The sequence below is a fragment of the Dermacentor variabilis genome, chromosome 6 (genome assembly GCF_050947875.1).
Source record: "Dermacentor variabilis isolate Ectoservices chromosome 6, ASM5094787v1, whole genome shotgun sequence".
In the NCBI taxonomy this organism is placed as follows: Eukaryota; Metazoa; Arthropoda; class Arachnida; order Ixodida; family Ixodidae; genus Dermacentor; species Dermacentor variabilis.
This window is the reverse complement of record NC_134573.1, coordinates 190,136,654-190,161,716: the sequence shown is the minus strand read 5'-3', so window position 1 is coordinate 190,161,716 and position 25,063 is coordinate 190,136,654. Positions and strand designations below refer to the sequence as shown.

At 50.8% G+C, this 25,063-nt stretch overlaps 1 protein-coding gene across 1 annotated transcript in view; it reads left to right on the top strand.

Moving 5' to 3' along the window:
- The first annotated feature begins 5,019 nt into the window (after window positions 1–5,019).
- The window catches only part of LOC142585988 (protein Wnt-16-like), a 277,621-nt gene continuing 257,577 nt past the window's right edge, over window positions 5,020–25,063 (top strand). The window contains exons 1-2 of the mRNA XM_075697163.1: window positions 5,020–5,085; window positions 22,493–22,704. Coding sequence (XP_075553278.1) covers window positions 5,084–5,085; window positions 22,493–22,704 — 214 coding nt within the window. The 5' untranslated portion in view covers window positions 5,020–5,083. The remainder of the gene's footprint in view (window positions 5,086–22,492; window positions 22,705–25,063) is intronic.

Here is a 25,063-nt window from a genome sequence, read left to right as displayed (position 1 = left end):
ACTCTCCCCAACCTCGTTGAAGAATGGACACAGTGGAAGAAAAGGATTCAAAGCCCATTGTTTCAGGACCAACTAAGGGCCGTCCAGAGGGCCCATGATGTCGCTGAAAGGCTTGGCCTGACAGTGCCAACGTGGGAGCGGCCCGCCTTGACTTAAGAAGTCGAGCCTCCGGACCTCATTCCAATAAATGTTTTCACACACACACACGGATATCCTCGCCCAAGAAAAACGGTAGGACATAAGTGTGCGTGCTGTAAATAAAGCTTCTCACTGAGTGATGTGAATCGAATTGTTATCGCGAATTTAGGTTTTGCTCACGTCGTTGCTTCCGATATTGCATTAACATTATGCTCTATCCCAGACACTGATTTAGAAGCATGCCTGCTGGCTCAAAGTTTGAGGATTCACTCGACAGATCAGCAATGTAGCTCCTTTTCACAACCGAGAGAGATTGCTTGGACGTCGAGCAAGTAGTGCGGTCTAGAAGATGTATGACTGCTCACTTTTTCGGTGTTACGTCGGCTGCTGCGGGTCAAGCTCACACCTAGAATTTCTTGCTACGCTAGCACTATATCGTAAAAATTCAATTCTGCTATGAAGTACACGCACTTACATTTTTCTTGCTTATACTATAACTAACGCACTACTTTTTGGCCGCGAACGCCGGCAGTGTGCGAAGTCCCTTCAGCCCTCACAGAATGCCATGCTAATTTTGAAAAGTTACTCCATTAACTTTTTCTCTCACTCTTCTGAATTAGCAGTTTTGTGTTGATTAAGGTATTCTGTTAATTTCAGAGAGGCAGATCTCGCATGAACGAGCATGTAAGTGGTAATTCTGAGAACAGCACAGCTGCTCCCTAGGCGGTTTCGAGGCACACATATCGTGGCTATATATACACTCTTAGGCAAAGTTACACCCTTAGGGGTGTATATCTGCCACACAACAGTAATCGCCATCTGCATTGCTTGCGTTTCCTTTGTTGAAAACGCCGCGCCCGCTACTTTCCGATCGGGAATGCTATGTCATGCTGATAACGCGCATGCCGTTCGTTAGTGGAAAGTACCGGGCTCGCAGCGTTTAAGGAAATGCAGACAAGACAGGTGACGTTTATTGCACTCTTAAAAGGTTACTCCCTTTGGGGTGTTGATTTGTCCCAGAACGATAATCGTCATCTGCCTTGCATGTGTTTCCTTTCTTGAAAACTCGGCGCTCGCTACTTTCCTGTCGAGAATGCTGCGTCACACTGATAACGCGCATGCCGTTCGTGACTGGGAAGTACCGGGCTCGCAGCGTTAAAGAAAGGAAACGCCGGCAAGGCAGATGACGAGTATCGTTGTGTGGCAAGATACGACCCAAAGGGTGTAAATTTTGTTTTAGAGTGTAGCCTCTGCATATAAATATCTTCACGCCAACTAACGCGGTGCCTTCCTTTATACTCCCGTTGCACCTCGAAAAAACTTCGTCCATTAAAAATTAAAAAAGAAGACAGAAAAAGACTCCCATGGTTCCACGCAAAAATTCCGCTAGCACGGAGTACAGATTCTACTCCGATCATACGGAGCATAATAAACTCCCAAACAGGGGGTCGCTAGAGGACAAGCATTATACTCCCACCTGGGAGTTACTTCCGTTTACAGTGTACAACACGCTCTAAGAAACTCCTCCGTGGTGCCTATTAGCCCCGAGAACGACCTATAGGGGCGCTGCGAGCGCCGCTCGCGTGACGTCAGGGCATGGACTCGCGCCTGTCGTCTGCTGCAGTTCGGGCGGTGTCCGAACGCCTTCTGCAGTGTTTCCGTTTGTTCGCTCTCGTTTCCAAAGCTTGTATACTTGTGACTGGCCTCTCAAATATATATTTTACGATGTCTTCGTTCGCGAAAATGTAATCAAGGAGCTTATTTCCTAGACGACAATATATTTCTCGAAGGCAACGCTATGGTGCCACCCGAGGGAGCTCAGACCAGCCCATTACGGGTTTTTCATGCGCGGTTCTACACTTTCAAGTGGTAGCTCATGCGAATAATAAAAGCATAGACGCAAAAGCACAGCACATAAGAATCTAGTTAAGATTCCATACCTACCATGGTGCAGTATGCGCGTCACAATTAAACGCTGACTATATATGACTTCTACAACATTTATCTTGATTTTAACCCGCTAAAACATGTTTGCTCACGACGAATAGTTCACGGTATAATATCGAATTTTTCTATTTCTTCACAGAAACCCTCGGCAGTAACCCAAGGACTTAACTACCACTGCAGCTTAGATTCGGCCAGCACCACTCGCGTTTTTAACTGGTTCTCAAAATTAGGCCGTTCTTCACCGGTTAAACTTGAGTGGCGGTAACTTGAAGCAAAGCTGATGAAGGTTTACATCTGTTTGCAGCACACAGAAAGGAATGTACCAATGTTTATTCCCTTTCCGTGCTACACGTTCAACTCACTTGAGCAATTTACTGGTGCTTCTTGCTTGAGAAACAGACATGATGAATCTGTTTGGAGAACTGACACAGGCTGCTCCGGTCAAATATTTGAGTGAAATATGCCTTTTGGACCGGTTCGCTGCAGCCAGCGAGAAGCCGAAGGCCCATTCATTAGTAGTGTTGCACATATTTAAGATATCATTGTTCCCCAGTGGAGGCCAAGTGTTCATGTGAGACTTGTGGTGTCTTCTTAAGAGGTGGGTACGCGAGGTTTTCTTTTATGCACTGATGAAGCAAACAGTTTTCTGTCTGTGTAATTAAACAACGCAGGATCGAGACATGTTGAGGCAGAATGTGTTTGCATTTTCCATTTCCACGCAGCCTAAGCTGCGCTGTAGTGCCTCGAGTATGCTATAGGCATTGTAATTGGAGCTGCAAAGAGCTTCATGGTTTCAATTCGAAGTTGTAGTGAACTGCTGGGTTTCGCGAACAATGCGCGCCTCGCCACAACGACAGTCGGTTACTTCCGTTGCGGGAGGGGTGTGCCATATCGTCGATAAAAGCTACTTAGGGTCACTATAACACATTTCATCGCTTGCATTTGATTGCTTCTCGATCTTAAAGACGAAATTTTCTTTCATGTGATTGCTGTTATGGTATTCGTGAAGTATGTGTATACTATACACGATGCGCCATCGTGTTAACAGCCAATGCGTTTCTGGGTGCCTATTTCAGAGAACGGTGAAAGTAGTACCAAACCTTTTCACACAAAATGCGCGCATATCTCTTCCATTCAGACCTTAATAATTCAGGCCACATTTGATTAAAACAACTCACCAGAGTGATAAGAATTATGATGAAAGCTTCACTGGGCAGCGTCCTTCTAACATGGATTTATAATGTTGACACCAAAAATCAAGGGACTTTTTTTATGTAAAATGCTATGTCTCTCATACTTAAGTAGTAAGGGAATGTTAAGTCTTTAGAGGAGCATCATAATTAACATCGCGTGTTGAACTTGTAGCTGTTATATTTAAGCAAAATTTATGAACAGACGGTGCATATATGCATTGCAAGACCTGTAGACCCTTTCAGCGCTACATGGCTTGCGATATCCAAGTCGCAAATTTTCATTACTCACGCGGTTTCAAAGAAGAAACTGCGGTCCACGCATGGCAACAGAAATAATCCGAAATAACTTTCTGTAAGTGCGGCTCAAGCCACCAATACCCCAAGCACGCACCAAGAAAACGAGCGCGCTCGGCAGCCGAGCGAGTCGGAGCGAGCGGCGTCCTGGCCGTGACGTCACTCGCGAGAGCGCGCCACTTCAAATAGTCCCCACATTTCCTCTCTTGCGCCAGCTCTTACTCGCGCATGCGTGCAAACGTCAAGCGTCTCCGCAAGTGCCAGGCCTCGCAATACGCCGCCCGCGTCGCCAGAGTAGAACCCCCCCCCCCTTCCTGCCCTTCCCCCAGAGTGTAGTGCGTGACAGAAGACGGCGCTCTTCCTCCCCGCTTTCCTCCGTAGCGTCTGCGAGATTGAGCCGTGATCGCCGGCTCTCCCTCGCACGCTTTCATTCGCACATGCAGCGTCCGGCGCGCGCGACGATTTTATCGCCCTTGATCTTTACACGGACCCTCACGGCGATGGCAGAAATGGGCCTGGAGTGTCTATATAATTGCTTTCGCAATATTAAATTTAGACTATTCGTTTAACCTAAGACCTCTAGGCACTAAATGCCGATAAAAGCAAGGCAGACACATCGCCTTGGCGCACTGCTTCAACTGCGCCGAGAGCGCAGGTCCGCTTTCTTCGGCGTCACTCGACGGAGTGACGTAGGATAAAGGGATCGACACCGAAGTGAAGAACCACCTTCACAGCGCCACAATCGGTCACCCACGAGGTCGAAGTTACCTGAGCCATGACCTCCGAGATTGCGAGCGCTCGCAGGTTTTGTTCCGGTCGTCCCATTGGCGCGCTCCCCAACAAACAGAATGTAATGCGGCGCGCACACCCGGCCGCAACTTCCACGGCACCAGAAAATATTTTGAAATTCGTGACGTCATACTGACGGTACGTAATGGCGACTAGCTTTACGCGCGAAATTAAAGAAAATTACCTTTTGTCTTCATTTTCCCTTATCGTAATCAACGCGACATTAACGAAAATGGAGTTTTGAAAGAAGACCTTATTAATACGAACTGAGTAAACGTTTCTCTTTGCATTCAGGCGAAGCAACTACCGCCTCAGATTTCCAGCATAAACCAGGAATGGTACAAACAAACGCGAGTTGGCAAGTTGTCTTGACTGATATGTCATAGAATGCGTATGGCTCCTTTTAGATCCTCGCGGTAAGGACCACTGTAGGAAATGGGCGTGACGACGATTGCGGCTCCTCTCCTGATGGTGACATTCCCGCGCACGCGACGCTGCCTTTCAACGGCCGTTAGCCCGCGCAATGTGGGTCGAAGAGAAACGACCAATGGGCAGGCTCGTTTCGAAGGCGGCGCCGCCCCGTTCGCCCGCCCGCCGACACGAAACGGCCGCCGCCGCCGCGACGACGCGCTATCGACGGCTCGGCTGCGATGGGACACCTCTCGGCGGCCGCCGCCGCGGTGCTGCTGCTGCTGCTCGCTCGACTGGCGTCGGCCAACTGGATGTGAGGCTCGTATTTCACTTCTTCGTCTATTTGCAGAAGGCACCGAGACTCTGAAACGAGTATTTATGACGTCATTATAGGGAAAGCAAAGCGGTTTCGTTCGATAAATAGCGATCTTCTATACGCACATTGACGAGTAGACGAGATCAACTAGTCTCACCAACACGAGTTCCGTGGTTGCCTAACGACAAAAGTTGAACCTTTCACAAGTGCTTGAGCAAGGACAGGGAAGGCAGGGAGACGAAAAAATGAACGCTTTGCCGGGAGGGCGAAGCTTGCTTACGTGCGGAAAGCCCCGTAACACGCCGTGCCCCGGCCGGGCGTGTGAACCGATTGTAGACGTCATGCATGCGAATAAAGTGAGCAAAATCAAACGAAGCGCTTCACAGTACCGGCCGCGTGCAACATAGGCGCAGCTTTAGAAGCACGATGATGTTAGGCACGCGCTCCTCATTTGTGGGCGCTCCTCCATCAACTCTTTCGAACAAGAAACTAATTATTATTTACGGGCAACTAACATAAGCCCGCATTTACGAGACTTCGTATGCATACTGTGAGTGAGTCACCGTAGCCTTGGCAGCGGCAATCGCCAACGAGAAGTTTCGTGAACAAGGGCGCTGTCCTGGGCAATATTCAAGTACAGTTTAAAGATGTCTTTCCTTTTGGTGTTTTTGATTTGACATGGTTTTGTCCCCGTATATTGTCGGATGGTGAACAGGAGAATTTCAGTCGTACGTACAGCACCCGCAACGTTCATATCGTTTCACGTTTTTCATAGCCTCACTGCATTTTTCACGTTGAAAGCTAGAATTTCACCTCGACAGTGATGTGTTTCTGAGAGTCGGGTAACTAAAAAAAGATACGTTCGTGCAAGTGACAGAAATTTACCGCACAGTGAATTGCCTAGTTTCATTCGTCAGAATTGTGACTCCTTTGGCACTTGATGATTTACTGAGTCGTCACTTGAGCGAAAATTTTTACCTTGTGTAATTTCACCCACGAGCAAAGTGCTTGGTGCAAGCTGATAAAGGGACACTAAATGTAAATACTAAGTGGGCGTGGGCTGTTAATATTCCATTCCACAATCCTCGCAGCGCTTGTTTCGTGCCAAGACAGTTTACGAGAAAATTGCGTCTGACAGAGCCTCATAGCTGTAACACAATGCAACTCGCCCGTCCCCGCGCAGGCAGTGGTGACGTTGGACACGCCATCACCGCCCTTTGCTGCCGCCGGTGAGTAAAACGGCGCCCCACAGCCAGCGCTACGGTTTTCTGCTCAAAACGCATGGAGGAAGGGGCCTTGACGTCACTCTTTGTGAAGCTAAGTGAAGCCAGAAGTTGCCGTTGCTCCGCCATCATGTCGGGCCAGTTCTCCTCTCTGGTTTACATTTCTCGCGAAACTACGCCGCGCTGAGCGCAACCGGGCTGCTCGGACGCAGCAAATAGGATGTAATCGCGATGTCTCATCGCATTACTGTTGCCAAAGTCACGTTGAAAGAAGTTCACAATGAAAATTGGGCTGTGAGGTTGAATCGGCTGCTTTTACCGGCTTTTATGAAAATAAACATGCTTTATCAGCCCAGCCAACTGAACTGTCCTCATCAACCGCAGGTACCGGCCGTTGCCCACTACTTGCGTGTTTTTAAATAACGTCGCGTTTATCGCTGCCTTCTACTTGCTTTTCTCTGCTTGGTCTTCCTGGGGCTCTCAGACGGACTTGCGAGCTAGACGTCTGTAGATACGATAAAAATGTACGCATTCTCACTGCACTGCAAGAATGCACTGGAGACAGTACGACACACGGACCCATTTACGATCCATTTGGTGTTTATGAGCACAAACACGTATTCTCGCTGTGGCTTGAGGAATCGTCGAGCTTTATTGAACAAATCTCGGCAAACCGCGCATCACTACGACAGCGCGCCGGCGAGGAGGCAGAATGTTTTTTCCGACTCCGCGTTTAGATTCACTGACTGCGGCCTGAAGTGCCTTCTTCCCACGGTAAATGAAGCTTCGTGGAACCAAAGTTTTGCGATAGCCGGCGCACGGCGCAGAACAGTACGCGCGTAGACCCGGCCTACGTGCGACCGTGGGAGAGCCGTGTTCGCAGGCGCACGTTCTGTGGAGCCTTGCTCACTCCTTGCAGCGAATCCGCTAACCTTCACTTCCCTGCGCTTCTCGCGATCAGAGATAAGATACGCCTGCGGTAGGGAGGATTCGTTCCTTAAGTGAAAGCCGCCGCTTCTTTCCCATCTTCCCGGATGAAGCATCGACTGGCCGGCGCACGGTGCCGAGGACAGCAAGATGAACTTATTCTGCGTAATTCTCTATCAGCAAGTGTATCGTGGTACACCTGTGCAGGTGTGTATTACCCTCGAAAGCGCTCCGCTTACAAGAGTTCGTGCTGTCGCAAGTACTGTGAGAAACAAGCAACAGATTTAATATGCACAAAATCAAGTCGTTGGTGAACACGAAGTTCTAAAACCAGGATTATGCATTCTTGGTGGTGGTGGTGGTAAACATTATTGAAAGGGGGAAGGGGAAAGGGGAGGTGGCTGAGGGATCGGGCTCAAGTAAGGCCCTGGGCCTGCTGGGCCTTCTTCGCCCAGTTCACCAGTTCAAGCTATCGGTCGACGTCCCCGGAACTGAGCCAGGCTGTCCAGTCAGTCTCGCTGCTAAAGGGTGGATGAAAAAACGGGAGCGAGGTGCATTCCCAAATTATGTGTGTGAGTGTCCCTGTTTGTGAACAAAGCCTACACAGGCCGCTCTCCTTGCCCCTGTTACGACTTTGAGGTGGTCCCGTAGCGCTCGTCACCCGTTTCGTGACAGAGCGTTGGTAGCGAAGACTCCGAGTCAGGCGTCGGTGAGAATAACAAAAGGGACTTTATACACTATATACAGGTCATTATACAGGACATGAAGGGATCGGCACTGGGGCCGAGAGCTCACAGCAAACGCGACTGTTCTCGCACGGCGACGTCCGGCGAAAACGCGTGACACATCTCTCTCCAGTCGAGAGCGGCACTCTGCTCCCGGTGGGTCGGCGGATCCGGTTTTCCAGGCGGCGCGCCGCGGCTTATAAGCCCCCAGAAACCATTGTCACTCAAACGGCCCAATACAAAGTGAGCACTCGACGGTCGTCCAAGAGGTCCAACCAGCGACCACGCTGGCCACCCCGTTCAAAGTTGGCGGGCGCGGTGACCTCCAGGGAAGGGGAGGTACGGCGCCGGGCTGTCTGGCACTTGGCGACACGTTTGAACATGTTGCCCGCCGATGCTTCTCCGGAGGACACCACTGCCTGACGGCTCAGCATCTTGACTTGTCAAGGGAGAATTAGGGCGCTGTGCCTTTCGGCGCAGCCCCGGGTTTGTCCAAAGGGCGCTCGCAGGAAAATTCTCCATCTTGCAGATTCGGAATCCGGGCTTGTGGTAATGGCACAACACCCCCTGTGATCTTGTTAATGTACTTTGGCTGTGAGTATGCGTTTGTCTGGAGTCGCCCAAAGGTGACCACTTGCGTTTTATCGAGTTGCTTGGTAGGTGGTAGGAGCGCGCGACGCCTGAAGCCATGCCTATGGGCTACTTCGTGGTAAGTCTCGCAGAGTTCCTCGTGTCTCTCCTCCTCGTTCACGCCCTCCGCATCCGCGGACGAGGCTCGGCGCGCGAGATCTCGAGCCAAACTGTGGGCCGACGCGTTGCCGGGCATAGCCCGATCAGCGGGAGTTCACACGAGGGTTTTCAAGCCGCTTAGGGGGCGTCGCGTGAGGATATGGTACGCTTGTTTGGAAATTATACCGCGGACGAAATTGCCGATGGCCTGCTTGCTATCGCTGATGACGGTATTCGCTTCCGCATGCATGGCCGTGGCAATCGCGGTTTCCTCCGCTTCCACCACTCGGCCAGCCATGATTGTTGTGTGTTCTGTCAATCTTCCGTTGTGATCCGCTACCACCGCGGTAATGAGGTCGCCGCGGGGGTGTCTCGCTGCGTCTGCGTAGACCACTCCATCTTGCGAGCCGTAGCCTCGCCAAATGGCTTCACTACGGGCCTTCTGACGGCCCTGATGGAACTCGGGGTTCATGTTGCAGGGTAGAAGCGATGCATAAATATGCCCCCTGATCATGACCTTTCGCGAAATCGTCATGTACTCTGTAACCTTGGGGCTGGCCTCGATACTGAGCTTCCGGAGGACTGTGCGGCCAGCCGGTGTTAGCGAGAGACGACGGACTTGGGCTGTGTGGTGAGCGCCTAAGAGCTCCGCGATAGTGTTGTGCATGCCTAAGGCCTCTAGCCTTGCGGTGGCCGCGTGGTCTGGAAGGCCTAGGGCTGCCTTTGTGGTTCTTCTGATCATTGTGTTTAATTTAGCTAAGTCCGTGGCTGCGAGTTTGACATATGGTGTCGAGTACGTTGTTCTGATGGTTATGTATGCCTGCGCAAGTCGAAGCCGCTCGCCCTCGCCCATGTCGTGGTGCCGATTAGCCATCCAACGAATGAGCTGTAGTGTGTAGTTGGTCGCCCTCTGGAGTTTCTTTAACGTGAGCCCGCAGCGCAGCGCGTTCTGAAAGTCTAGCCCCAATGTCTTGATACTGGGGCGCTCCAGGATGGTAAGTCCTCCGACCTTAAGTTCAAGGAAGCGCCTCCCCCGAGGTATTTCCTGGGACAGCTACTTCTGCCGTGCTTGATCAGGATGTATACGGATTTTTCCGGTGAGCACCTCAGGGCCCTTGACTCCGGATAAGCTTGTACGACGTCGATGCCGCATTGCATTATCTCTTGAAGAGCTTGTGGATAATCCGCCGCTGCCCATAACGTCACGTCGTCAGCGTAGAGGCTGTGGTGAAGCACGGGGATAGAGCACAGCAGGTCCGGGAGCCCGCGCATCGCCGCGTTAAAGAGAAAAGGGAAGACGACTGATCCCTGCGGCATGCCTTGCCTCCCCAGATCTATAATGTCAGTTTCATTTTCGCCGACTTTGATCCGGCACTTCCGGTCGGTGAGAAAGTTTCGGACGTATTGGTATGCTCGGTTTCCGACCCCCAGTTGGGTCAGGCCCTCGAGCGCCGCTGCATGGGCGACATTGTCGAAGGCCGTCTTCAGGTCGAGGCCCAGTAGGCAACGGAATCGGCCAGCGTCGGCCGGACTTTCGGGTTGCATCACCTGCCTTTTTAACTGAAGGAGTACATCTTGGGTGGACAGGTGTGGCCTGAAACCAAACATGGAGTGGGGGAACTCGTCCCCGTCCTCTACGTGTTCATTGAGACGGCTCAGGACCACGTGCTCCATCAGTTTGCCGGCGCATTATGTGAGTGAAATCGGCCTGAGGTTGTCCGCATTGAGTGGTTTGCCTGGTCTGGGTATAAAGACAACCGTGGACGTCTTCCACTCTTCCGGGATGGCGCCCGTCTTCCAACATTCGCTCATGAGCTCAGTGAGCTGCTCCATTGCGGCCTCATCCAGGTTGCGCAGGATCTTGTTGATCACGCGGTCCGGACCCGGCGCCGAGTTCGTCCGCAGCTTGAAGGCGGCGGCCGACACCTCAGCGAACGTAAAGTCTGCGTCTACGTGCGCGGTCGGCCGGCCGCAGGTAGCGGTGTCTTGAGTTGCGGGCCGACGTACCTGTCTCGGTCAGGAACGCCCCCGGGTCCTGAGCATGCCTGTGGATTAACTTGGCCATGTTTCTTCTGCCTTCGGCCCTGGTGGTGTCCGGGTCCAGGAGGTGGCGTAGGAGGTCTGCGCTGAGGCGTCCCCTCATGCGATCACATATTTGGTACCATTGCTGCCGGGTGACCTCGGTCGCGTGATCGGAGATCGCTGCGTCGAATCGAGTGATTCTTTCCTTGAGGGCTTGGTTATCATTCCCCTGCTGCTGCCAACGCCGGAGCATGCTCGATCTTGCCTGTCACATGTGGAGCAGCCTGCTGTCGACGTTGGAGGTTTCCGGGGCGTCCTCCGGGTCAAGATGTTCCGTATGCTCTTCCACGTCGCCTAGGAGTTGGCTCGTCCAGGATGAGATGTTGGCGACGGATCCCTCACTGGCTCGCGTTCTTCTGAATTCGCGGAATTTGTCCCAGCTTGTAACCGAGAGCGATGCTTCCGGCGACGCTTGCCGCGTGAACAGATTTCCGTGTGAATGATGCAGTGGTCGTTTCCCAGAGTTTCGCCTGTGTTTGTCTAGGCGTAGCCTTGCGAGTGGGCGACGAACGTCAGGTTCAGGTTGGTGTCTACCTGACCTCGGCTACCGATCCTGGTGCGGACGGTGGTATCGTCGATTAGCGTGAGGCCCAACTCTTGCGCGGCTTCTGCTAGATGTCTACTCTTGCGGCTGTCGCCCAGGTATTCCCACAGAGTATGACCGGTGTTAAAGTCCCCAACGATGAGCAGGGGGCAGTCGCAGCTGACTTTGAGGGCCGAGTGAAAAAGCGCATCGAGCTTCGGGTCTTCATACGGAGCGACGTATACGCTGAGGACGAAGAGAGTGGGATCTGACGCGCGCGTCGGGATGATTTCCAGGAAAACGTGGGGGATGCCCGATGGGGGGGGGGGGGGAGAAGTTTCGATGTCTTGGATCGCCGTCACCTGTTCTCGGTGAACGAGCGTAGTGACTTTCTTGGAGTTGTTACGGCAGTGGAAAGCCCAGTAAATGGAGAAGCCGACTTCCATGTTGACTTCTTGTAGCGCTATGATATCAGGTTTGTAGGATTCTTGCTGTGCCGTGTTATTAACATGCTGGTGAAGGTTGGCCTTCTTCTGTTTGAATCCGCGGCAGTTCCACTGCCAAACGTGATAGGTGTTATTGGTTGTTACAGCCATTTTGATTGTTGGGGAGTTTGTGGACGGCCAGGTCCAGGCGGGAAGGGCGGAGGACCGCCGCTGCGCTGACGGGTGCTGAAACGGTTTTCAATTTCCATGAATTGCTGGGATTGGGAAGAACAGACCTAATAATTTACGGTTCCGAATTTTTTTCTTCGTTTTGTTAATATGAGGGGCGGAAATCGCTTTCTAAATCACCCCCGCGGACACGCCCCCATCACTTCCCGGAGCGCCGGGTGAGGTGGTTGCCAGAGGAGAGAACCGGCGAGAGTGACGTCATTCGCGGCGACCGAGCTGCCGGACCGGCGTGCTGGCATGTACTGGCATGCCTCTTTCCGTCCTGCGCTTTACTGAACGACGCTACGAGAGATCTGCCGCCGCCGCCGCCACTCACGTTTGTTTTCTTTTGCGATTTTCGTAAAATGTTCTTTCTTGAAGCTGCCCGTCGCGGCAGGTTCACGTGCATGCTCGCGCGAGCAAACGCCGCTGGCACGCTGCGAAGCGTAGACGGCAACGCGCGCAGTAATAAATTTTGGTGACCGGACTTCGTGCGTAGCTTCCACAGTGTTGCACCTGAGGTATGAAATGGAGTATAGGCTTGCCTAGTGACATTCGACGTACGGTTGCAGTTATCGTGTTTACCACACGGCGGTGCTAATACTGCCTAATATCTTTATGTCAACGCTAGCATGGAGCACGCATACCGATTCTTGATCGAGCACAATCGCAAAGTCGTCGAACCATAGTATGAATATAGAACATATAATACCTCTGGCCATCTCTGGATGTGTATGATTAGCAACTTCCGTGACTGTACCTCGCAGCACTGCATGCTCGCGGTTTGAAACGCGGCACTTATGCTCGCGATCGTGTATCAACACTAAAAAAACCACGGGACTTTAGACAAGCAGCGGCAAGGTGCTTGACATCGCGGAATTGCACCCGTGTTTACAATCTAATGAGAAGTTAGTGCTTCGGTATTCTTCCAGCAGCAAGTTCCCAGTGACACTTTAGCGCATTTTTTCTCCCGTCATTGGAACGTGCAGCTACATGAAAAAAAATACGTACCAGCTAAGATTTCCAACGCGCGAGAAGGTGTACACATCGCTCTCGCTGTTGGCACACTCAACATCGTCGTTGCCGCCGTTGCCGCCATCGTTTTCCGTATCGGCTGTCGGTTCGAACATGTACGGCGAAAATACAAGCTGTCCGAGACAGCGAGAACGTTCCATAATGCTTACAACTCAGCTATGAAGCCAGAACAGAACAGCGTGCTACGCTCTGAAACGGCGGCGTGCGGCGGCGCCGACCGGCGACTGCCGCGATTGACGTCACAGCGGCCCCGACCAATCACGGGCAGCAGTGGCGTTCGCGCGATGCCCTGAGGCGCTGTTGCGCGTTTTCTTGAAAAAAGAGCCGCTTGCGTTTCTTTCCGCCCTTTTTGAACCAGATATTCGTGTTCAGGGGACCCAAAACTGTAGAATGCCGCAGAGAACTCATTTTTTTCGAAAAGTGTTTCAGCTTCCCTTTAAGGACGACCGCGGGGTGAGGGAGAGTCTGTTCCGGCTGGACGGGCGCTAATTTTGGGATGTATTGTGCTATTTGGGCGACCTGTGCGGCTAGCCTGTTGTGGTTTTGTTCTAGTGCCATCATGCGGTTCTCTAACTGTTAGAAGCGTTCAAAAATCGCAGGGAGGATGGCGTCCATAGCCGCCTTGACCGCGCGTTCAACGTGTTGCTCTACGCGTTTCAATTGGAGCTGGAATGGGAGTCCTGTGAATGAAGCTGGCTGTGCGTTTGTTCGGTGGACCCTGGGCGTCCATATCGGACTCTTGACTTCTTGTAGTTGTTGGTATGCTAATAAGCGCGGATGTCAGTGATGGAACTGATAGAGCGCTGGCTACCGTGCTAGGGTGTCGGTCCCCGTCCATTTGTTGTGGGAAGCGACCGCTCTCGTAGGCGCGGATCTTTGTATCCTGTTGTGCGATCTTTGCATGTTTTGGGTGGTTTGCTGTAGACTCTTAACTGTGTCAAGTGTAACTTTTCCGGGAAGCATCTTGAATAAGGCATGTTCTACGTGCCGAAAATGCACCATGCGCTGTCAAAAGCAGGAATCACTGTCCTGCAAGGCGTTCATTGCGCAGTTTATGAAACGCATCGGTTTCGGTTTGCTATGACACGTTAGCATGATTCCGCCCAAGAGGCCAAAATTTCCCGCGGATATTCCTTCATCCGTTGCCATTGCCGTGGCGCGGTACATTGCGTACATCGTTGCATGCGCGTTCATTTCACGAGCTTTAGTTCCTCCTGTCCCACCTGGTCACAGCAACATCCGGGAGAGCACGGTACAGATAACACAGCGCAACAAAACACGGAGACTAACGCAAACCTTCCCACAAGACGCCTGTGCCACGGTACGAAACCTAGGGAACAACACGTGCGCGCGCATAGAACCATAAGGAAGCCGCCATTGTGGCCGGAGAACATGGCCGCTACAGCAAAAGAAAGAAAAAAAAAGAGCAAGAAAGAGAGACGCTACCACATCACTTCCCCCACAATTTTCTCCTAGCGCGCGAAGGGGGTAGAGCCTCTCCTCAGTTGTTCCTTCCTCCGTATCAAAACGCAAACGCGCGGTCATTAAAGGGAAGCTGAAACACTTTTCGAAAAAAATGAGTTACCTGCGGCATTCTACAGTTTTGAGTCCACTGAACACGAATATCTCGTTTAAGAGAGGGCGGAAACAAACGCTAGCGGCTGTTTTTTGCAAGAAAACGCGCACCAGCGCCTCAGGGCATCGCGCGAACGCCGCTGTTGCCCGTGATTGGTCGGGACCGCTTTGACGTCACTCACGGGGATCGCCGGTCGGCGCCGCCGTTTCAGAGCGTAGCACCAGTAGCACGCTGTTCTGTTCTGGCTTCACAGCTGAGTTGTAAGCATTGGGCTTCTTCGATTTTCCACTTCTGGCTACCCGCGAGCTGCCAGAGCTGGCCAGAGCGTCTTCGTTTTTCTAGGGTTGCTGCGCCCACCGCGCGACGCACTTCCGCTGGGCTGGACGGTTCTGGCTACCCGCGGGCTGCCAGAACCTGCCAGGACGATTTTAATCTGGCTGCTCTCTGGAAGTTCTCTGGCTAGCAGACGACTAAAAGAGGCGATGGGCGCTCGCCGCCATCTTTGCTGGGACTTCACGGATGCAACGCGGACGCTTGAGCACTTACATTTACCTCGCTCAGCCAACAGTCTACTGTCATCGTCGGATTTCCTTACTTCTAGCGTTATCTTTTTAGGTGCTAACGCTCCGTTCCGCATCGCGAAGCGGTGTGATACGAGCCGTGGTGAACCGTTTGAAGCTTTTGTGTGTGTGTATATGTGTGTGTGTCCCCTGATTGCTTCTTCGCGGCGGTGAACAGGGCGCCGCGCTCTCATGCGTGCATGTTAACTGCATCGTGTTCCACGCAAGTTGTATACGCTCATTCACACACTGCGGTACATTTTGGGTTCGTCTTTCACTGGTGGCGTTCCTTTTCACATATCTCGCGTATGTATATCTCTCCTTTCTCTGCAGTTAGCGAAGGCTTTGCAGCTAGCCCGTGTTCGCTCCGTCTCTCCGTCGTATTCTTAGGTGGCAGCTCGAAACCGATATGTGTTCGAACTGCAGGCCGTTGATATAAGAATACACTGATTGCACTCGGTACATTAGACACACGTACATTGGCTTATTGCTCTCATGATTGCGACCAATGTTTTTCGTGTGAAACGTTTCGCTGGTCACAGGCGATGTGCATTTTCATGCGCCAGCCGCGTCCCCAGCTCCTTAGGGTGAAAATGAGAAGCACCATCAGCCACAACAAACTTTCTGAAATCGAAGCCCAAGCAGGTCGGCGCGAAATTTTATGCGTATGAGACGTACCCGATAACCTGCTTTTTCATGTCTTGTGATGATACAGCGCCAACTCATCAATGTCGCCGGTGGGCGACGTGATCGCTGCTAACAGGGATCCTCCAGCTATCGCTTTCGAGTATACTGACAGGTGTACTTGTCTTTATCGGGCGACATGTTTTGCCGCCTAAGAAATGTTATCGCACAGCGCGGGACGCGCCTGCATGTATCCGAAGTTTCTGGAAAGTTATCGATGCTTCTATCCGCTGTCTGTTGTCGCCGAATCTTGTGTTATCTGATTTCATCGCTTGACACGAATGGTGTAGAACTTTGTAGAAGGCACGCGGGTCCCAACGATTAGTCTGGAACATTCGATGACTGCTATATAAAAGCCGACGCGCTTGACCCGCTGATGAGATTTTCGACGATCGCCGACTGTGTTCGCCGCTATCGTTGTGCTATAAGTGTAGCCTGTTTTTGTGGGCACAGGTTCGCCCAATAAAAGTTAGTTTTGTCTTTCACAGTATTTGCTACTGTGTTCTTCAACGTCACCACCACGTGACAATACAATCACGATTTCGCGTCTTGTCATCCGCCGCGTCGGAGGCCATCTGTTGCGCTGCGCAAGGCGAGGTTGGCCCAGTACGCGTCCTGCGCCGAGTCGCACGAAAGTGATCGTATTCCTGAATGCAACTATATATTTTCAAGCTGGTTACGCATAAATGGGCCGACTACGCCGAGCGCGCGCCGGCCTCGCCCGGCGCTGCCATGCTGGTAGCATGTTTACATTTGGCCAGCTGTACCGGCGTTCGATTTTGCAAACTTCGGGCTGACTTGGGATCCCAGCCCACGTGACTTCCTGTCAGAACTGGAACTAGCTGGCTGCCAGCGGGCTGTCAGAACTCCGAAAATCGAAGAGGCCCATTATGGAACGTTCTCGCCGTCTCGGAGAGCTTGTATTTTCGCCGTACATGTTCGAACCGACAGCCGATACAGAAAACGATGGCGGCAACGGGTGCAACGACGATGTTGAGTGTGCCAATAGCGAGAGCGATGTGTGCACCTTCTCGCGCGTTGGAAATCTTAGCTGGTACGTATGTTTCTTTTTCCTTGTAGCTGCACGTTCCAATGACGGGAGAAAAAATGCGCTAAAGTGTCACTGGGAACTTGCTGCTGGAAGAATGCTGAAGCACTAACATCTCATTAGATTGTAAACACGGGTGCAGTTCCGCCATGTCATGCACCTTGCCGCTGCTTGTCTAAAGTTCCCTGGTTTTTTGCGTGTTGATACACGATCGCGAACATAAGTGCCGCGTTTGGCTACTTCAACCTCTTCAACATTATCTGCCTGTGTCACACTGGCTGCTTCAAACTCTTCGATTGGTGATGGTAGTGGAACAGGTTCATCAGGGGCTCGGTTCTCAAGGTGCTCTGCTAGAGCCTGAAAGAGTGCATGGCACGGATGTCATGAATTTCAGCAAACACGACAACCGTTGGATTGCCCACTGTGATTGAAATACAGTAATTTATGTGATGGATTAGTTGTCTAGTGATTTAATAAGGTGAATTATTTGGTGTCTGTAATTTCATGGCTAAAGTAATTTATTAATTGCGTTAAATATGCACCAGTAAGCTGCGTACGGCGCCAGATCGTTGGTAGTGTCGTGAGATGTCGTGGAGGCACATGGGGGGGGGGGAGGAGGCATGAAATATTGGCAAGTGTATGCTACCTTGAAGAAAGGTTGGCGTCCCTTTATACTTTGCTTTTTGCTTCTTGTTTGAATGAAAACCTTTTGGAAGCAATCGTAAAGTAATACCATTACTTTTTTGAAAGCGGTAATTGGTAATGTAATTCAAATCAATGAGCGTAATAAGAAAGTAATGAATAATGTCTTATATTTACTTTCAAATAATAATTTTGCCATGCGTGATGCACAGTAGTTAAAGGCAAGAAAACATTTTTTTGTCCAGCAGCGATGCCTGTATGGGGCTCTTGCATTGCCCAGGGGGCGCTGCGAAAGTGGTGCTAAAAAGCGCCCTCTGTCCTGAACTGGGTCGTACCGAGCTCGGTCGTCTGCTTCGGAAAGCACGTTTACGATGTGGACCCGCCACTTTCGGTTGTGTTGTACCACGGCTTGCAGCGAATATCGGGCGCCGAAGATTTTCTTCAGGGGTGGTACGCTGCGTAAAGGCAATAACTTATGCAACGCCGAATACGTGTACGCCGTTCAAGAAATAAGCGGCGAAGTTTTAGCGCGGTGTCAATCGCAAGTGAAGCGAGTCGCGTACGAAGTTGAACTTCAGGTAAGGTATGCACGCTGCTAGATTCAGGCGCAAAAACGCAAAGAAACGCTTGCTATAAATGAATTCACAGCAGCGATAAGCCGGCATCATGCGTACGGAACTGCTGGAGCGCACGACGGTACGCGCCGCGACGGCAGCGCTCTTCCCGCATGCCGCGAAACGGCGCGCTTCCTGCAGTGTTTGTTGACTGCATGCCGCTAGACATGTAGTTATGCCTGCGCTGTAGTAGCGGCCATCTGTCCCTTTAGCAACTGATAACTGATGCAATGCATATGAGCTCGCAGTAACGTTCGCGCGAATCGCGCTGCAGCGCGAGCTCGTGCGCTGCTCGCATGATATAGCTTTTAGTGACAGCGCTCGAACATCGATGTGCTGCAATCAATACTACCTTCCTGCGCTGCCTCAACGTCCTGGCTTGAGGTCAAGGATGAGCGCATTTAACTCTGTAACCTGTGCTGTTCGTAGTGGGGTAGTGAATTGTCACCGAATCAGCCCGACCATTTGTGGCCATTTGCACACACCTGGTCACTTCACCATGTGGCACCAGTCGAATTGTTAATTGTCGTGTGGCCGGGTCTCGAATCGTGAATCACCAGCCATGCCTGCTGCTATGTCGATCTGCCGTCGGGACTGTAGGTGCAAAAGACCGAATTTTAGAACGCAGATAAGCAAGGTTCAAGACAGGCGAAGCACTCAGCATGGCGCGAAGTTTCGCATACCCAGCGCAACGAACTGCAGCTAACCAGCGCGCTCCGCTTCGTGAGGCCTTGAAGGAAAACTGTAGAATCTGATGATGGGATTCAGGCCTTCTTGTTCATGGCAGCCGACGACGCAGAAGTAACGGCGGTGACGCTATTTCGAGGCTGAGGTGTCTCTCCGGATCGGCGTCGCCGATTCCTTATGCTTCCTGCATTACGTCTCACGGAGAGTCCGTTTTCGTTAAACTATAGGTTGCGACCAGCTCGCAGCGTGGTCGGCGTGGTCTGTGAGAAGTGACGAGCCTTTTCGCACTCGCAACAGGGCAAAAAAAGTGCGAATCGGCGCAAAACTCGGGCTAGAAACGTGCTTCGCCACAGCCAGTGCTCAATACGACCCAAGCTGGTACGACCCAAATGTCGTTTCCCGCGCCGCCACCAGGCGCCGCTACTATACCTCAAACTCCAGCGCAAGACGTCCATTGGGCTAGACCACGTCGAACGCTCACAAGTTCAATACCTCACAATGTTACCTCATTATTTGAGCCTGTTCGCCTTGCTACGGGCGCGGCTGTGCCTGCGCTCGTTTTTGCGGCATTTCGCTGCTGGTAGCAAGCTGTGAGTGCGAAATCTACGGAACGAAGCTTTTACACGCCGAGTTCAACTACTCTAACGCGAGCATGAAAATATTACCGTAACGCCTTATGCCGTGCGATTTGAACACGAATGCTGAACAGCTAAATCTGCGGCCACCGCGTGGTAGGACGAATAGCAAATATCACTGAATGCGCAAGCGTACCCCCGGCCAGTTATTTCACCGTACCAAAACAGCGCCGAACAAACAGCCGTAGTACAGTGTTCCGTGACAAAGCGGAATGGAAGAACAGGATGAAAACGGCAAGCATTTTGCATGCATGTGCATATTCCCGGCTCTGCCTCAACCTCGCTTCGTCAAGGCTGTTTGTTCGACGCTCAGGTGATCATCCGTTTAAAAAATTACCCGTGTGCACATTAAAACCCTTACCTGACCCTTTCTCCTCTTGGCGAAGGCCGCTTTTGGAAGTGGCGAGGTGTTTCTCTTGTGGGAGAATATAGACAGGAACAACGCCGGCCTTCAGTCACGCCGATTTAATTGCAATACCGCTTGCCCGCATCGTTGTCAAGCACCGATGACAATCACTGTCGCGGAAATGGTCAGAACACAGCACAGTTGATTTCGTCGGCAAGAAATTCTCTCCTCAGCGCACGGACCCACTGCGCTGCAAGTTTCTTGTCCTTCGGGAACATGTGAAACACCACATTGACTCGCCAGCCTGTGTTCGCACAGCCGAATGCTGCACAGAACGAGGGCATGTTGGGCGCCCTTGGCTTTAGACACTCACGCAGCACAGAAAGGAAGCACAGTTCACGAAAATCGCAAAAGAAAACAAACGTGAGCGGCGGCATATCTCTCGTAGCGTCGTTTAGTAAAGCGCAGGACGGAAAGAAACAGGCCAGCACATGCCAGCACGCCGGTCCGCCAGTACGGTCCCCGGGAATGACGTCACTCTCGCCGCTTCTCTCCTCCGGCTGCCTCCTCACCGGGCGCTCCGGGAAGCGACGGGGGCGTGCCCACGGGGGGATTTAGAAAGCGATTTCTGCCCCTTGTATTGACAATACAAAGAAAAAATTTCAGAACCGTATATTAATAGGTCTGTTCTTCCCAACCCCAGAATTCATGAAAATTGAAAACCGTTTCAGCTTCCCTTTAAGAAACCGAGCCAATACAGAGCGTCGGATTCGCCGTTGGAGATGCTCTTGGCTAAGTGGATGGCGTGGACCTTTGGGGAATCCTGCGACATCACCTGAACGTGACATTCTCTGCTATTTGCAGTTTGCGTGTGTTTCGCGAGCCAGCAAAACCAGTGCAGCACTATGCGATAGCGAAACTACTAAAATGCGAAAGCGCGTGCGGCGCATGGTGGAGAAAAAAAACCTTTGGACCACCCGCGTCGTTGTCAAGGGTAACGTGAATGAGTTTCTTTTTTTTTCTAAAAAGCAAATAGAACTAGACAAGGATAATTTTCTTTCGTCTTATAATGCAATACAATGACCTTTTAATACGAGTACTTGAGCTCTATATTGACATAATTATAATGAAGAGTGCTTTAATCATCGGGCTATAGTAGCATACAACTTAAAAAAACAGCAGTTGGCAACCAAGGCACACGGACCACGCTGGGTTGTGTTACTCCGCCAGCCAATCACAGAAGCAAAGGAAGTAGTCGACATGCGACGTTTTCAAAATGGCGTCGTACTTGATACCTCCGGAGCGTCTGCTTTATTTTGAAGGGTCTTTTCATCGGTGGAAGCGATGAGGTATGCGACAGACATGGACAAAGTACGTGTATGGAGCCTGAGCATTTCGTACTTCAAAGGTCCGCGGTACAGTTCATTTCACTGTTGAGTCCGTTTTACTCACGAAACCTCAATGTCAACTGAAGTGAAACTTGACAGTAAATAGTTGCAGTGAAGCAATCGTATTATTTTGGTTCAATAAGGAATTAGGCTTTCACCGTTCCACTATAATCGACGAGTGAAACTGTATAAAATTACGGGCTTAATTATAATTTTATTTTTGTGCTTACCGCTTTATTTAGGCAGGAAAAATTTGAAGTACGAACTATTTGGAGCGTCGCGCAGGAACAGTGGCCGGCGGTTATGAGAGCGGGGCTTCACTTCAGCCCCAAGTTGTATCCGATTACAGTACTTGAATGTTCGGGGAAAGTCTAATCACGTCCTGGATTTAATTACCTCAATTTATCCATTACTAAAGCCCTGGCTGCGTTAATATTGACGCCTTAGACGTTCTATAGCTCTAATTTATCACTTTAGCTTGACTTAATACTTGCGTTTATAGTGTCTCTTTAAGCACAATTTGCGCAATATTGTGAGAGAGGAGGTACGAGCTTATTACTGATTTCATGATGCCCACATATTTTACTAATTCCTCAAGCTTTTCAATGGAGTAACTTAGAATGTTATTTCTTTTTTCATGTATATCATGTTTGATAAGCCAGTTCGATTGGATCACTGAATGCATTCTTGAAAACTGCGCAGTTGAAGACGAGACAAGCGTAAGAAATTTCACATGGACGGGCGTTGTCCATACTTGTGATGTCTGGATGGTGTCTTCTCCTTATTTGTCACTTAGAAAACCATGCCTATTTGCCGTCTGGGTGTCGTATACGTCAGGCTTGGATTGTTGTGAACCCTGAAATATTGTTCTTCTCATTCATCATTTCTATTCTAATTTAGTCCTTCTGTTCCAAAGCTTCAATCATATCTGCATGTGAGCCTTAATTTCCTCTGGCAAGCTTCGTGGTTGGCCTAGGCTCCTTCTTGACTAATTTCGCTCTTTCTCTCTTCAAATTGAGAGCATGTCCTGAATCTCGAATAATTTTCAATACGCGTTCTGGAATGGCCGCAGGGACGAACGACAGAATGAAAATATTGAGACAAATGAACAAGTAAGACAAGGAAAAAAAAAGCACTGGTTGAGCCTGCAAAGTATAATATGCGAAGCTAGTTTTAGAAATATATATAATGAGGACTTTTGTCGAAAGAAAATATCGGGAGGAACTCATTTATTTATCAGATGCTGGGTCGGCTGCATATATTCTGGCAGCCACCACACGAGCAGACAAGCGAGCGCACGGAGAGGACTGAGCGCGTGCGCGCGCAGGTACCTGGGCACCCTGGGCGGCCGCGCGGACACGGTGTGCGATTCGGCGCCGCTCCAAGGGCGCGTCCCGCGGCAGCTGTGCCGCCAACAACCGGGCACCGTGGCAGCTGTGGCGGTGGGCGCACGGCTGGCGCTCGCCCACTGCCAGCGGCTGTTCCGCCACGAGCCGTGGAACTGCTCGCAGCACAGCTTCGGGCACACGCTGCGCCGAGGTGAGCCGGGCGGAAGGGCGTGCGGCTGGCAGCATCGTCGGATCGGCGAAGGACGCAACCCTCAGCTCCAGATGGGCTCAGTTACTGCACAGAGCACGGCGCGACAACGGCCTCGCGATGACGGCACGATGACGAATGCTTGTTTACTAATAAGCGGAACGTTTTGACAGCCGGACAACGAGAACAATTTCAATTCCGTATACAGCGTTATAAGGTGCAGCCAAACGCGACCCGTACACGTGTGCATGTCGCGTGCGAGCTTTACGAAAATAGCGGGAACGCACGCATGAGTCACGACTGCTCTATTTCTATCGTGCAGGAGTGTGCTAAACTAGGCTGGTTGGTAAACCATTAGGACGGGAACAAACAGAGCTTAAACGGGCACGACAGACAAGACGCTGGTCTGTCGTGCACGAAAATAAACACATCTGGGAGTTTTTAATAGGTGATGTGCCATAAGACCTCCCCATGCTAGGATATTTACTCCGATGTATGGGATCAATACAGCGACATTCCCTCGTTTCACTCCGTTGGCTAGCTGCGGGAGGATTAATGTGGTATGACGCGATTTTACTACTATCAAAATTTTGTTCTCCTGTGAAAACTCCGACAGGAAGTTTTAAATAACTCCCCTCTGCCGATACAGGTTGGTCACGTGGCGCTTCCCATGAGGATGTGTGCCGCGGCAGCGACCGGCCTCGTTCGGCGGAGTCGGCAGTGCTCACGGCTGACGGTTTGTTTACACTTAGGAAGTGTCGTTCCGTGACAGCGTTCCGTCAATTTGTTTCCCGTATTTCCTTCCATAAAGTGTGGTAGGCGTGCATGAAGCTCACTGTATCCTAGCTTCAAGTACGTTAGCTGTGATCACTTTGCTGACAACGATGAATGCAAGAGTTTCCGCACTTTTCAAGTGCGGAAAAAGGATTAGGTATACCTCGAAGCTGCTCATCGACTCGTGATGTCGGCACAGCTTTCTGACTGTGTTTTCGTGCGGCGTGACCGTGGCGTGTGTTCTTCAGTACGTGCAATGTGACTTGTATGACTTTGTGGGTACGTGCAGACAACAACCGGTGAAATGTTTGAAAGGACCGCGTAGCAACGGCAACAGCGGCCACTGTTCGAGCGATGACGTCCGTGCTAGTCGCACATGAATGTCGTACCCCAAGTTCGTTGCGGTGCTGTGTTGCCAGTGAGAAAGACCGGAGGGCCAGCAACTCTTTTTGTGTATCTGTGTACGGATATCATCGCCCAAGAAAAACGGTAGGACATAAGTATGCGTACTGTAAATAAAGCTTCTTACTGAGCGATGTGAATCGAATTGTTATCGCGAATTTAGGTTTTGCTCACGTCGTTGCTTCCGATATTGCATTAACATTTTGCTCTATCCCAGAGCCTGATTTAGAAGCATGCTTTCCGAGTATGAAGATTCACTCGACAGATCAGCAATGTAGCTGCTTTTCACAACCGAGAGAGATTGCTTGGACGTTGAGCAAGTAGTTCGGTCTAGAAAACGTATGACTACGCACTTTTCGGTGTTACGTCGGATGCTGCCGGGTTATGCTTACACGTAATAAAATATTGCTACTTTACCACTATATCGAAGAAAGTTAATTTTGCCATGAAGCGCAGACACATTTTACTTGCTAACTGCAACTAACGGACTATTTTTTGGCCGCGAACACCGGCAGCGTGCGAAGTCGCTTCAACACTCACAGAATGGCATGCTAATTTTGAAAAATTGCGCCATTAACTTTTTCTGACTATTGTGAATTAACAGCTCAGTGTTGATTAAGGTCTTCTGTTAATTTCAGGGAGGCAGATCTCGTATGAGCGATCATGTAAGTCGCAATTCTGAAAACAGCACAGCTGCTTTGCGGTTTCGAGCCACACGTTATCGTGGCTATACATACTGGCAGCCTTGCTTCTTGTGCATTGCGTGTACGTTGGATGTCTTTCAAAGTTCTGCATTGGGTGTTTCTCAAAGGTTTATGTGTCATGGTTATGTGCCTTTATTGACGTTGAATTTGACGCGGTCTTGTGCGTATACTTCGAAATTTGAGCAGTAGCCTCCGCACATAAAAGATCTTCACGCAGACTAAGGCGATACCTTTTTTTTTATGCTCCCGTTGCACTTCGAAAGAACTCCGTCCAGTGAAAATTAAAAAAAAGAAAACAGAAAAAAGAACTCGCATGGTTCCACGCAAAAATTCCGCTCGCATCGAGTAAAATAAAAATTCTACTCCGATCATACGGAGCATAAAAAACTCCCAACCGGGGGGTCGCTCTACAGAGGACAAGCATTATACTCGCGCCTGGGAGTTATTTACGTTTACAGTGTGATCTCGTCTTGAGCCCCGTC